A 14838-nucleotide genomic window follows, 5' to 3' on the forward strand; every position below is an offset into this window, starting at 1 on the left:
GAAAGCAAAACTAATACCTTAGAACACATTGAAAGTGTTTGCCTAGGGCTCTGTATTCTTCTTCTATGCCTTGGCCATGTTTCAAGCCAGTTTCATATCAGAATGGCTCAAACAAAACCACCCAGGTGTTACAATAGCCCCTGTCTTTGTTCATGGCATCAGTCATTCCTAAACATGAAATATATCTTTATAAACTGAAGGCTTGATAATTGTGAGAATCAGTGCCTCTGACTTGGTTCCAGCAATTTAACAAGGAATTTCTTGGCTCAAACGTTCTGGCTTGAGTGATGTTTTCTATGGCCCAAACAATGTAAAAGACTTAAAATGTTGTTACCACTGAAACTTAGTTGGTGGAGAATATATGCCACTTTACCTGTAACAGAGAAGGATACTAGCAAGCCTCGCCTACAGATACGTGCATGCCATTCTTGCTAGCTCAGACTTGTGAAACTACAGTAAATATTGACACAAAAAAATTCTGACATACAGAGCAGTACGCTGCTGTATCGCTTGTTAGCATCTATGGGATAAGAAGTGGACCAGTTAGACTGAGTAAATACAATGACAATTACCCACAAACAACTTAGACCTTATTTTCCACTCTGAGAAGTATCTCCATGGGATATAAGCAGTAAAAAAGAGCCACGTTTTATCTGCCTCACCAGAATATAGAGTGCACGTTGTGCAGAGTCCTGAGCTTTATTCAAATAGGCATCTTCTTAAATACTCAGTCAATGTGTTTGTGAATAGTGGCATCCAACAGAACTACGTTCTTGAAAATTCCCCTCAAAATCAAGCTGGATCTGAGCAGATTTAAGATAGGGCGAAAGTGACTCTTTTTGTGTATACTTTAGAAACTTAGAAACTACAGTTAATAGCTGTATAAAATGGTTGCTTGCACTGCTGTGCACACAGAGCCTGTGACGCTTTCAGAACTAGTGGTCCTGGTAGATGGTGTTGACAGCAAATAACCTTTATCTTGTGCTGACAGGAGGCACAAATAGATACATATATTACAGCCATACTTTTAAGCAGGAAGTAACAGGCTAGCACAGGTCACTGTGATTTTAAATCTCAGATTTTTTGTTATTTTTCTATTGCTTAGCATTATACACTTAACACTGTTCTTCTGTTGGTTTCTGTCTCTTGTTCTTACATACAGCATACACAGGTATGCAAAAACCATACCTTACAAATTGGACTGTGAGGGTTTTTGTACCTCGTGTATGGGGAGGGAGACAACATCACTGACAAGTATTCTGTCCGGAAAACCGTATTATTTGCTTCTCTCTAGATTTTCTATCTTTATTGCTTTCCTTAGGTTTGCAACAATGGTAAAGGAGGATACTGTAAATAACAATGAAGATTCTGAGCCATCAGTATGCGAGAGAAATGACATGATTCCCATGCATGAGCAAAGTGAGGTAATTAATTAGGATTTCAAAGTACAATTGTAGTGAGAGGGAACCCTCCTTTCCTTTCTTTCTACATCTGAAGAGAATACAAAGAGAAATCTCCTCAGCTGGAATTTCTTACAATTAACTAATGTTCAGTTTTTAAAAGTCACTGGTGTGTTAGATTGCTGGAAATCAGTAGTTGCAATTTCAGCTTGAAGTGGAAAATGCACCAGCGTATGATTTACAGTCAGCAGTGGAAGAGAGTTGCATGGACTTAAGATTGCTTCTTTGCTTTCAATTTGTGCCTGTTGGTCCACTTGCTGAAAGTTGTTCATGCGTGTCTTTCTATCTTGGAAACTTACAGCTTTAAAAAATATCTACAGTAAGTGCAAGTAAGAATAAAATTCTTAACATAAAGGGCAGAATAAACAAAGGGCAGAGTAAACAAAGTATTGACCGTAAAGATAAGTACCGTATGGCGTATCTTTACACACACGGGTAGCTGGTGATCACAGAATCACAGGGTTGATAAACAAGTAATTCCATGCGGAAAACTCACAAGATTTGTGTTCCAGCTGTGACTCTGAGTAAGGGGGAGAGAGAGAGATTCAGAGAGAAAGAGATGAGACAAAAATAATCAGAAATGTGGAACTGTTACTGGAGGAAGGCCAAACCACAGTATAGGCAAGAATTCCATGTCCATGCTATGACAATGAGCTGACATGAAGGTGAATAATCGTACGAGAAGGTAGATGATTAACTTGTCAAAAATAAGGACCTTAAAATGAAGCAAGACATATCCAAAAATGGTCAAAAAGTGCTTTGGCTATGAATATGGATAAGTAGATGAACCAGTATAAGAGAACAGCTCCAAGAAACCGTTCTTCAAGGAAACAACTCCCAGGGTAGTATTTATCCATCTCTACCTTGATTTACCAGCTTGAGCCTTCAAGCAATGGATCATGTGAGTAATGCTTGCACTGGCCAGCTGTTCTGTTTCTTTTTTGCCTAATCAAAAGCAGGTTTTGTTATTGTGGTTTAAGGCTTTGCAACAGAAGTTATTCAGGAGTTATATTAAAGACATTGTTTTGCTGGAATTATGCTAATTGTTAACCATATTGTGAAATCCCATCTGGAAGCCGAACCTTATCAAACTGTACAAAATATTAATAATTATTTAGCTTGTGCACAAGACAAGCTGAACCTGACCTGTTAATATTGTTTCTTTATCAAATTTGCTGATATTGTTGCTGAACAGATGCTGTAATGGGACAGGAGCCTTGCCAGTTGCAGATAAAGAGGCAAATGTCCTGCAGTCTCTCACGTGCAGTTCTTTGTGCCCTGCAAAAACAAACATACAACCAAAATTCCCGGATATACTACAAAGCTGGACCATTCCTACACCATTTTTTTCATTAATGTGGATCTAGTGCATACAACTGATTTCAGGTCTTGTACACTACTTCAGATGTATACAGTGTCACTTCTGAGAGTCTCATTTTCATTCAGGAGGGAGCAACAGGAGATGCCAAAGGTACCGAGGGGAACACGCAAACAGAAGAAACTGCTCTCTTGAATCATTGTGCTCAGCAACCTCCAGAACTGACAACAGGGTCTTCAGTACCTGCAAGAACATGGAGGCAAATATTTACTTGTCCTCCTCAGGGTTTACTGGCCCGAACAGTGACAAATGGTATGTAAGAAGGACACGAGTTTAATTAAAATGACAAATGGCAAATGAAGTACTCATTTCTTTGGATGTGATGATGTCTATTGTCCTTAAAAACAATGAAGGGAAACAGCTATGTTTTACATATCACATCTTTGTTTCAGTGTTTTAGCAGGGAAAAAAAAAAAGAGACAAACCAAACGTTTGAATGTATAGGGTGTTTTCCTCCATCCTCTCTTCTGTGTTTAACGTGCTTAGGTATGTTTTTGCATTGCAAATTGCTTTCATCAGAAGAAAGACCTCCTAATTCTCACCTTGATAGTTCATTTTAGTGTTTAAGATGATTATAAACAGAGTGGTATTTTTGGCACACTGGATGGCTTTTTGTTAAGGCAGCAAATACGAGGCAGTGATGCCTTCTTTTGTTCCTTAATACACCAGGCTTGCAAAGCCAAGAGTCCAAACTAGAAGCCAAACTGACCCATTCTATTTAAGATTTGCCTTATGCTGAAGGCTTGTAGAAGAAAAGCCTGGCTAGCCAGTTATTTCAGATTTTTCCCAACAAAAGACACTTCTGTAGCTTTGACTGCTTCCACAGTCTCCATTTTCAGTTGGAATTCTTAATCTTTTATGCTTGGAAATCTACTGGTCCTCTCTTTGCCACCTGTCACCGTCAAATAAGATTAAGAAAAACCCAGCTGGAAAATGCAGTGCATTGTCTTGTGATTATGAGAAGAGGGATTTATTCAATGCATTTTTGGCTCTTTTTCAGTCTTCTGCTTTTGTATCTATGCATGCCTGTTGGATAACTGTAGAAACAGATTTGGGAACCTGGAAAGAGCATAACATTTTCACATATTTTATTTTCACTTAATGTTCTCATAATATTTTTCAGGATTTTTCTTCCCTGTGTGTTATCCCTCTTTGATTGCTGTATCAAGAGAAGTATCTGTACTGCTTCAGGCTGTGCAGAGGTGTGACTGTCTTCAGAATATTTTTTTCCCTCCAGATTTTTATTGCAATACACGGCAATGTATTGCACCAGCACATCCAGTCAAAAAAGTGATACTTAAATCCTTTCAAAAATTGGCATGGAGCCTGCAGTCATTAGAAGATTTGCCAGGCTGTATAGTAGCAGGTTCAAAATGCGGTTCTGAAGTAGTTGAAGGAAGATAAGCAAATGCAAGATGTCTCTGCTGCAAGTTTGGCACCTCTTAAGTGCTTTTCACAGTGGCCTAAGGCTCAGTTAGTACTTTTCAGTCCCTAATGATGTTCCTGTTACCATTTTTTTTTAAGTAGCTTAGCATCTATAAAATCAGAACATCAGTTTAGGGAGCATCAAAGATTAAACACAGTTATGATTAAACTAATTTTTAAGGTAAGTAATTTTATTAGTGAAAGTCACAGTACCTTTTTCATTAGTAGAAGAATAAATGTGAGTCTCATAGCAAAGAAAATTGTTCCTGAAGAGCATTAAATATGAACATCTCTTTGTTTTTTTTCCAGTTGCAGCCATTGTCCTGGTATGGGCTGTGGTTTGGTCCATCACTGGGACTGAGTGTCTCCCAGGTGGAAATCTATTCGGAATTATGTTTCTTTATTTTTTTGCTGTCATTGGAGGTAAAATTTTTGGATTCATTAAAATAGGAACACTACCGCCTCTCCCTGCTCTTCTGGGTAAGACACCCTTCCTTCTTTTCTTCCTGCATATTTGTGTTGTTTAAACTGTCAAATACTTAGTATCTGCATACGAGGTATGTTTGGATTGGAAGAAACAAACTGCATCATGCTCAAAATCTGTAGCTTTTTTAAGTGGCTTTTATCTGGTCCTTTCTTTGGGAATGCAAGATTCCCTGAACAGGCTCAATTGAAACTGCCCATATGATACTAAGGCTCTCCTCTTAATTCTTTGGGGGGCAGAGAACTATATTCCTACAGATTCAAATGCTATTGTCCCTCAGTCTCCTCTGTCACAGATACTTAATATTTGGATTTAATATCACTAAACAGAGGTCTTAATCTAAATATTCTGTTACAGTACAATAATTACTTCATAAAGAAATGATTGCTGAGCCATTTCACATGTATCTTGCAAAATGAAAATGTTTTCCAAAGAAAACACTACAGGCATTTCCTCACTCTTCTCTGTCTCTCAAAGTAGCTGAAACCTGAGAAAATACATTCACCACAAGGAATAATTCTTCTGAAGACTGTTATTTTGAACCAATCATGACATTGTTTTTCATATCAACATCTTATTTGATTTTACCTAAAAATGAAAAATAGAAATGGGAGATGAAAATTAAATCAATTCTGACATCATAGAATCATAGAATTGTCAGGGCTGGCAGGGACCTTAAAGATCATCTGGTTCCAAGCCCCCTGCCATGGGCAGGGACATGCCCCACTAGATCAGGCTGCTCAGAGCCCCATCCAGCCTGGCCTTAAAAACTTCCAGGGATGGGGCTTCCACCCCCTCTCTGGGCAACCTGTGCCAGTGTCTCACCACCCTCATGGGGAAGAACTTCCTAATGCCCAGTCTGAACCGATCCATGTCTAGCTTTAATCCATTCCCCCTAGTCCTATCACTACCCAACATCCCAAAAAGCCCCTCACCAGCTTTCTTGTAGGCCCCCTCAAGATACTAGAAGGCCACAACAAGGTGTCCTCGGAGCCTTCTTTTCTGCAGACTGAACAGCCCCAACTCTCTCAGTCTGTCTTCATAGGAGAGGTGCTCCAGCCCTCTGATCATCCTCGTGGCCCTTCTCTGGACATGTTCCAGCGTGTCCATATCTTCTTTTCAGACTTCTTTCCTAGAGGATGTTTTGATTAGATCAACACAGTGTTGTGAAATGCTTTGATGTTAATGAAGCTGAAAAATGATGCTCCAGGTTCTTCTCACCATGGCAGAATGGGCTGCAAATACCTGCCGGTAGTGCACAGATGTGATTTTTGTAGCTTGCTTAGCTTAGCTGGTGGTGTGCCTGACATGGTAGCACTGCTTACGGAAGCGCTAGGTGGCTTAATATGGGGCTCTGTTCAGGTAGCCTGTGCATTCTTGCACTGCTTAGTTTCACTAATGAGAAAAACATTCAAATAAGAGGGAGCAAAGTGTTGTGTATAGCATGCATGCCTGCAATAATATGAATACAAAATGTAACACACAGGGAGTCTGCCCTTTCCAGTTAAACACCCCTCTTATGAACAAAAAAGGTTCTGACCTTTTGCTTTTTTAAAACAAAAAAATATTTCCCACTTTATCTAAAAGTTACAAGTTTAGCATGAAACTGTTTGTCAGACAGGTAATACCGAATAACAGAAACAAGCATGACAGCACGTCTGTTGAGTTGCTTAGGACAGAGTTCAATGTTCAGACCTACAGTCTTTAGGAAAATTGGAGAAATCTGTAAGTCAAGGAGAGATAGACAAGGTCTTTGAGTATTCTGTTTTACACTAGAAGTACAAATCTCATAGTGTTACCTGCCTTTAATCCACTTGTGCTAGGTGCAGTTCAGAGTGATGTGGTTTGCTGAGCACTTCAGTATTTTATAGCGAGCCTGTCTCAGGAAAAGGAGTGAAATTGCTACTGAAACAGTCACACAGTATACATTAGGTATATGCTGCAGAGAAGTTTCTGCAGAAGGCAACATGGAGCAGGAGAGTGAAGATACCCTTTGAGGTGAAGCTTTTTTGCTTTGTTAAATATATTTCTAGATCAGGGTAGCTCCACTGACTTGAACCTCATGCAAACATTGCAAATAGCATATGATCATTATGCTAGCCTGAAATAATCATCATGAGGTACTGCAGATTAATTATCTTACTTTTTAAATTTTTTTTCCGGGACGTGGTGGGAAGAACAATGTCCAAAACTTTGTCTTTTGGGACAAATCAAGTCCACAGGAAAGGCTCACACCAAGCTGAGACCAACCTGAGCACAGTGTTTGTTTTATTTTTGTCTTTTTTAGTTTTCTGTTTCTTAATGTGGCTAATATAAAATCAGGGCACAAAAATCATGAGGACCTACAATGAATCTCTGCAGATCTATAATCAGCCTTTTGTGTGCTTTTCTGTATCTTTCCAGAACTACAGTTCCAATAGCTTTGCAGGAAGTCTCTGATTAGACAGTTTTGTTAATTGCAAAATGTTGGATCCTGCAAGTACCTCAAATGGAGGATAAGACCAAGTTTCTAATTTTTTCCCCATGCTTTTTTCCCCCTCTTAGCATAACAGTTATATTGCAAGAGCATTTTAAAATGCAGTAGTCCATGATTAGCTGGTTTAGACTGTATTTCCCAATGAACTCAGTATTACCGTTTCTGTGACACCTGCGTTTCTTACACCTAAGAGTATTTTCAACGATTTCCAACTTCTGAGATAAATATGCAATATTGGATGATTTTCCTCTTTTCGTGTTAAGACAAGATAAGAAAAATATCTTTAAGGATGCAGAGGTGTCTTTGCTTATGGTCAATACGACCTGCACCTGGTGAACAAAGCTGAATAAATCTGCATCCTGCAGATTTATTAATTGGTGACCTGGTGTGTTTTCTAGGCTACCTTCACTGCTTTAAATGTGTCTCTCTCTTTCATGCCTCAGTCGCCAGTGTTAAAACATGATTAATAATTCAGAACAGGAGTTGTTTCTTTGTCTCTCATAAATACATAATAAGGTATCTATTTTATAGAATGCTATGCAAGCTTTTCTCATGTAATAAAAACAAATTGTTTGACAGGAGCTTATTTGCTTTCATTTAAGGGATGCTGCTTGCTGGTTTCCTAATCCGAAATACCCCGTTCATTAGTGACATCGTCCAGATAAACCTACGCTGGTCTGCAGCACTGAGGAATATTGCTCTTTCAATTATCTTGACTCGAGCAGGACTCGGCCTGGATCCAAAGGTATGGCACCAGCCCTTTGTGTGAGGCAAAGTATACAGTAGCCCTCAAAAATCCCTGAATATTTGGTTAAGTTAAAAATATTGAACTGTTCAGTTTTAGAAGAGATCTGCAAATTAGATCATTACAGAAAGCATACTTTCTATTACATAGTCATACATATAGTAATACTGGCGGTTACATTTGTAGCATAGGCAAGCAATCCAAAAAAATACCTGAAGAAAACTTCCTTGCCTTAAAACAGTTTCCTGAATTTTGTGAGCAGAACCTCTTGAGGGCATATGCTCTATCGTGGTCTATCAGGAAGAGTTTACACTCCCTGACAAGCTCCCTGTCAGTTTACACTGGTGAGCTAAAATCAGTAAGGGAAGGGATCCTTATTCCTTGAAAGAGAATGTTGCTTGTGTTAACACAAAATAATACCAAAAAATACCCCCCAAAAACCCAACCCACACCACTAAAAATCCAAACCTGTGTGTCTTTTTTACTTTTTTCTTTTTCTTTTTCTTTTTTTTTTGGAGTAATTGCCATTTTAATGCAAATATTTTAATTGCAAAGATGAGTCCTGCTGCACAATGCCTCACATCAGAGTGAACAAAAAGATAGTCTTGCTCTCCCCACTACGCATAAATTAAATGAAAGCAACGTTTTGCTTGAGCAGTATGGCTGGCTGAAATAAAGCTGTACCATTGTGGCCCCTGTCTATTTCAGTTTTAAGGGACTGCTTTATATAAAACTTAGGTCAAGTATGGCTAGTTCAGCAGAACAACTAAACTGATTTTTCTTAACCACAAAAAGCTAGGGAGTTGCCAATGCTTCAGATATTTAGGAACACAGGGTTTTGTCATTCTTGAAAAATGCCTGGTTTCCTAGATTATGATCGTCTTAATTTCCAAACCATTGAAGCTTGTATGAGCATGAACTATGTGTTGGAGGCGCAGTTCTGTGAGACTGCCTTTCTTTCTATTCAGTGACAACTTTTTTTTGCCAAAGGAACTTCATCTTTGATACATGTGGCAATCAGAACTCTTGTGTGTAGCAATGCTTTGATGCAGGGATCTGTCCTAGCAGAGTCATGTTTGTGACCAGCTATTAAGGGAAGCTTTTACAAGTAAATACTCTGGTTTAGAGAAATTTTTGAATAGAAGTTGTTGAGCCAAATGGAGCTTATTATGCTCTGGATATCAAGTGAGAGACAGCTGAAAGAGATGCTTGGCTCCTTGTGCCAAGTTTTTGTAGTTCTACAACTTTCCATTATTCGTGCATGATTTTTGGGACAACTTTTTGGGGATGTCTGTGCAACTTCTTGTGTTTTAGCAAAATCTTTTTATAGGTGGAGCAAATGTCCTCAAGTCATCTGGGCTGAGGGTGTGCTTTCCAAATGGATCCCAGCTAGTCCAGCCTCTCATATTTAATTTGCTCTGCACAAAAAGCCAAACAGGGTTTTTTGCCACTCATTCCTGTGACATGCAGGAACCTTGTCGAACCTAGATACAGTGGGTTTTACTCCCACACTTGGTATGTTATATCCAAGTCCAGTTGTGCTTGAGCCTATCTCTGGCTTAAAGCCATGTAAAGCTGTCGCATCCTGTACTGCAGCTCAGAGGGGATTCTTTGAATAAACCGTATCAGATCATAAATATATTTCCTCTCTGTAAAGCCAAGGGTACTGAAACTAATGTCTCAACGTGCTTGTATGTTGCAGGCTCTTAAGAAGCTCAAAGGAGTCTGTTTACGTCTTTCTTTTGGACCTTGCGCCTCTGAAACATGCACAGCTGCTGTTCTTGCCTACTTGTTCATGCATTTGCCTTGGCAATGGGGATTCATATTAGGGTAATGTACTCTCTTCTCTTCTGTATGACAAAGGTGCATGTTTTCATGCTACAGTTAGATCTACATGCAGTTATTTCTCTGCACCAAGCAGAGACCTCAGCTTAATGTGAGTTAGGAAGCGCAGCTGAGCCCCTGTGGTTGTTTGCTTACCATTCATGTCTGACTCTGTGGCCAAGTTAAAGGTCACATCTCCAGGCTGTGGAGGAATACTTGCATCATTACTCTTCTGTTTTTGTCATCTGAGCACTTTAAGGAATAAGAATGGTGCAATCCCTGAGTCTTTATCCAGAACGCAGGGAGCTTTTAGGGAGAGAAAATGATGCCACAATTTAGAGAATCTTCATGAATTCAAAATATCCTCGTAGGGATGTGCACTTATGAGAGTCTTCTGTCACAAGTCAAGCATAAGGATAGGGCATGTTATATTCTGGAGTAACATCCTTGAAGAAGATAAGTTTTTCATCTAGTCCTATCTAAACTGGCAAACTTGGTCCGGACCCATATACTGGGGTAAGATGGATGAACTTCTCTTTTGCCAGATTTTTGTGAGAAGGAACTGGGCTACTGTGTCATAATCATGTCTAGACCAGGTTCATAAAAGGGACAATCAAAGCATGTATCAGGAAGCTTAACGGGCATGCAGTGTAGACTGTGGAGCCACTTACTTTAAATACTATTGAGTTGGGCAGGAAGTAAGAAAGTAAGGAAGTAAGAGCTGATTGCAAATCTTTATAAAAATATCTCTGCTTGTAATAACAGGGGAAAGGTAAGGAAAATACCTTATGTAAAGGTCTGTATATTTATATTATAAAAGAATTGGGGTCAGAGTTTTTTGAAGTTTTTTAGTTCAGTGCTTTCTTTTTAAGAGGGGCTGAACTTGTGTGTTTTCAGTTTTGTTCTAGGTGCAGTCTCCCCTGCCGTGGTGGTTCCCTCAATGCTGATTTTACAAGCTGGGGGATACGGAGTGGAGAAAGGTGTCCCAACTTTGCTAATGGCCGCTGGCAGTATCGATGACATTCTGGCTATCACAGGCTTCAACACTTGTCTTGGGATGGCTTTCTCTTCTGGTATGCTGGTTAATCTGTACATGGTGAAATCCAGAATAAACAGTGATATTTCAGAGAATGTATGCTCTCACTGAATGGTTTGTAACTTAATGACAGCTCCTTATAAAGTTCATGTATGGACTTGAATATTGAGAGGGAAATTGCCCACGATCAAAAGTCTTGCTGTAATGTTGTCTGCTCTGAGTTGTGGGTCACAACAACTTTCAGAGAACATTTTTTACCTGTCTGCTCCCTTAGCTGCCAAGTCTGGTCCCTGCATGCCCAACGTAATGCTTTCAAATTTCCCTGGGTTTGGCAGTGTTCTCACAGTGGCTCTTTCTCTTGCTTCTCTGGCATACTTTCTTGGCATGAGCTTTCAGAGAAAGTTGCACTATCCAGTTCCTTCAGGCCCACAGATTCCCTCATAAAGTCCTTTGCCCCCAAGTAATTTAATGCAGACACTGTCCTGGAATCACAGTTGTAGGTCTACAGTGTGGTTTTTTGCATGAAGGGTCTGTGTGTGGCTCACTGAACATGGGGGGTTTTTTTCCAAATAGGTTCTACTCTGTACAATGTGCTCCGTGGAGTGCTGGAGGTTGCTGTTGGCATAGCAGCGGGGGGGATTCTGGGAATGTTTGTTCGATATTTTCCAAGCCATGATCAGGTAAAAACTCAGTGAAAAAAACCTTTTTATAAAATAGAGATTCTTTGCTAAGGGATGATGTTCTTCAGTTACTCCTTTCCAAGCTTCATGTGAAGCTGCTTTTTGGGAAAGCTGTGTACAGCGCTAACAGCTTCCCGGTTGCTATGGCTGTCAAGTGAGGATGTGTTTTGGAGGTGATTACTTGTTTACTGCAAATATGACAATGTATGATCTCAAAGGCCTTTCTGATGCAGAGTCTGGAACCCAGCTCACCATCCTGCTCTCATTGAAGGTGGTGGAAAAGTCCACATGTAAAGGAGAAAGGGTCTGATATCTATTTCAGACAGTCAAATAATCATCAAGTAGATTGATGTGTGACACATCTAGTTCTATAAGATGTTTCCAGTAGGCCTAATATTAAAAATGAGTAAAGCAGACACACTGGAGGCTTTAAGTGATTGGGCACATCATTAGTGCTCACTAGAATATGTTACTTTCAATAAAAATTACATAAAGTGATAGATTAATTTACTATGAAGGAGCAATTAAGTGAACAGAAAATTAAGGAAGAAAGTAGGTATGCTCTGGACTATCGAATTCAGTTTGCAAAGCATTTATTGCCCTCTGTGGGACAAAATTTTCTTGTTATTAAAAAACATAAGAAGTGTGATACAGGAGCTAAATGGATAAATAGAAATGGGGAACAATGGCAGAGATATAAGTGTCTGCTGTGAGACTGGATCAAATAAAACTAAACTGTCCTTGGCAAATGTTTGTTCTTAGAAACATCTAGTGGCCAGAATTTCACCTCTCCTTGAATAAACTGTTCTAGTACGTGACTGCACAGGTAGAGAATCTTGTTATCACAAGGTTGAAGCAGAGCTATTAGAACAGAGCATCATGTTCCTTGTGATACAAAAAGCCTATAGGCAATAAGATTTTTGGATGGGCAAAGGAAAGAGAGTATTATATTTCCAAAATTTAAACTTCTTAGAAATTAAATTTAAAAAAAAAAACTCACCTCAACTCAACTGACCAGTTCAAGTCTCACTTGAAAGCTTTGATTGTTTCACAATGGTTAATAGCAACTTTTCTAATTTGTATTTTAAAAGTTAAGTAACCTTCTTCCTCCATTTCTAAAAGAAATTTACTTTTTGTCTCTTTCCTTGGCTGCAGGCATCTTTGGCATGGAAGAGATCATATTTTGTACATGGACTGTCCATGTTTGCTGTTTTCGGGAGCATCTACTTTGGCTTCCCTGGATCAGGAGGGCTCTGCACGTTAGTCTTGGCTTTTGTTGCAGGTGTGGGATGGTCTGATGAAAAGGTGAATGTTTACATAAAGAAGCATACCATACCAAAACTCCTTTGAATGTACAGCCTGACAGGAGTTTGAATTTCTGTCAGGAGTGGTAATGGTGCATTTGTAAATCTTTAGGGAGTGTATGGATGAAAAAAAACCAAAACAATTCTATGTTTATTTTCAAGGTCCTTAATATTTAGCATGATAGAAAGTGAAAATGTATGCAAATATATATAGATACAGAGTCTCTCTATGGTAAGATTTACAAAAGGTGTCCAAAATAGGGTTGTGCATATAGCCTGAATACCACGAGGTTTTGTTCCCTGAGGTTTTGGTGGGGGGTGAAATGGAAAAGAGTAATTCACCATCCTCTCTCTTCTTTTCCAAATCCCAGCCAATGTATTATGGAGAAATTAGAGAGCAGGGTGCTTACAAAAAATGGTGATATAAAACCACACAAAAGACTGCTTTTTAGTCACTTTCTCTTAGCTACTAAGCCTGCTTCCTCTTACTATTTCTGGCCTGCTGCATTTCTGTACCTTGACACGTGTTGCTGCCTCTTTTGCTTGATACTATCTATGCTTATTTTTTTAAGGGCATCTTTCTCTTCACAGCTTTAGCCTTGCGGCATTCAATAGGAGAAGGAGAGAAGAAGAGAAAGGACATCAGATATAGTAGAATTCACATTATTATCCCCATCTAGATCCTGACTTCATTAAGATCTCAAGGTTCGTTAATACAACAAAAAAGAAACCATGGCTTCTATTTAAAGTATTACATTTTTGTCCAATTTTAGAAGAAAAACTCATCTTGGGATTTAAATACTTAAGGACATTACAACTGATAAAGCTTTTTATTGAATGGCTTTTAAAACATTTCAGAAGGAAGGACCTTAAAAGAGTTTATGCAGTCTGTAAATGCTAGTTTAAGTTCTTTTGATCAGTGAATTAAGCTTCTTGGCCTTAAGGATGTTGATTTCAAATACTTTGGCTCTTTTTTATCAGATACGGTCAGAGATGTCTGCATACTGTATACTCAACATATTGCTCAGGTTTTCTTGTGGTCCCTGGTGGAAGTCACTTGGCAAATACTGTCCACAGAATAAGGAACATTGTACCTATTGCTGGAGCAGTTGAATGAGCAGTGAACAGACTGCAATAATGCTAATATCTGTAAGGAGAATTATTTTTCTGCCAAGAAAGAAGAGGGTGAGATAAAAAGGAGAAATAAGGTAAATTCAGAAAACTGTTAAGAAGTCTGTACGTTTCCACCTCGTTCTATAGTTACAGAGGGTTTTGTACTACAGTCATCTACCATTCCATGGACTGAAGAGCAAGAGATACCGCACGATCAGTTTCAGACAGAACACCAAGTACAGAATGTGTCTAGGCTCTGGATTGATTATTAAGTGATAGAGCACTGCATTTACATTTTCCACACACTCCAGCTTGAACATTCATTAGCTACTGTAGAACCCACTTAATTAAAAAGCAGTGCTACTAGATATTGTTCTATGTGTACCTTTTCACATAAGTGGAAGATTCCTGTTTACTCTGACAGCACCAGTTTTAGAAAAATTGTTAGGTGTAACATTCAAACACAAGGAGAAAGGATGGCTTTTCCCTTATACAGTACATTGCACTAGAAAGTTCAACGCTTTTTACTAGTATGGGATTTCTGATTTGCTCAGTCTAACTTTGTTCGCGCTCACACGGAGGAGCAAGAGCAGAGTTAGGTCGTGACTGAAACTTCTGAGGGTCTGACTGCTCAGACACAAACAGAACATGTTTAAGCATGCAGTTCCCAAAGGCTCAGAAACTTTATTGGCAAGGCTGTTAAAATTACATCTTCCTAAATACTGAAAATCAACTATGCTTTATTTTCCTTCTCCTTGTCTGCAAACTGTTCTGTTACTGTTCAAATGTCAGTGATTTTGCTCTTCTTGAGATAGCAAGCATTTATTTACTAGCAGAGCTAGGTATGCTCCGACCTTCAAAAGGTGCACGACTGATAATCCATCCAGGTAATCCATCAGGGGCCCAACTCAAA

General features: G+C 39.1%; 1 protein-coding gene across 1 annotated transcript; it reads left to right on the top strand.

The window, feature by feature from the left end:
* Nucleotides 1-1331: 1331 nt before the first annotated feature.
* SLC9B2 (solute carrier family 9, subfamily B (NHA2, cation proton antiporter 2), member 2) lies at nucleotides 1332-12813 on the top strand (the record flags this gene model as incomplete). Its single annotated transcript, XM_009867987.1, has 8 exons — nucleotides 1332-1424; nucleotides 2907-3090; nucleotides 4573-4743; nucleotides 7826-7968; nucleotides 9671-9798; nucleotides 10690-10865; nucleotides 11402-11508; nucleotides 12664-12813. Coding segments are annotated over exons 1-8 (1152 nt in total), but the record flags the coding sequence as incomplete, so codon positions are not given.
* Between the last annotated feature and the right edge of the window lie 2025 nt (nucleotides 12814-14838).

Source organism: Apaloderma vittatum, unplaced genomic scaffold, assembly GCF_000703405.1.
Source record: "Apaloderma vittatum isolate BGI_N311 unplaced genomic scaffold, ASM70340v1 scaffold22604, whole genome shotgun sequence".
Classification (NCBI taxonomy): domain Eukaryota; kingdom Metazoa; phylum Chordata; class Aves; order Trogoniformes; family Trogonidae; genus Apaloderma; species Apaloderma vittatum.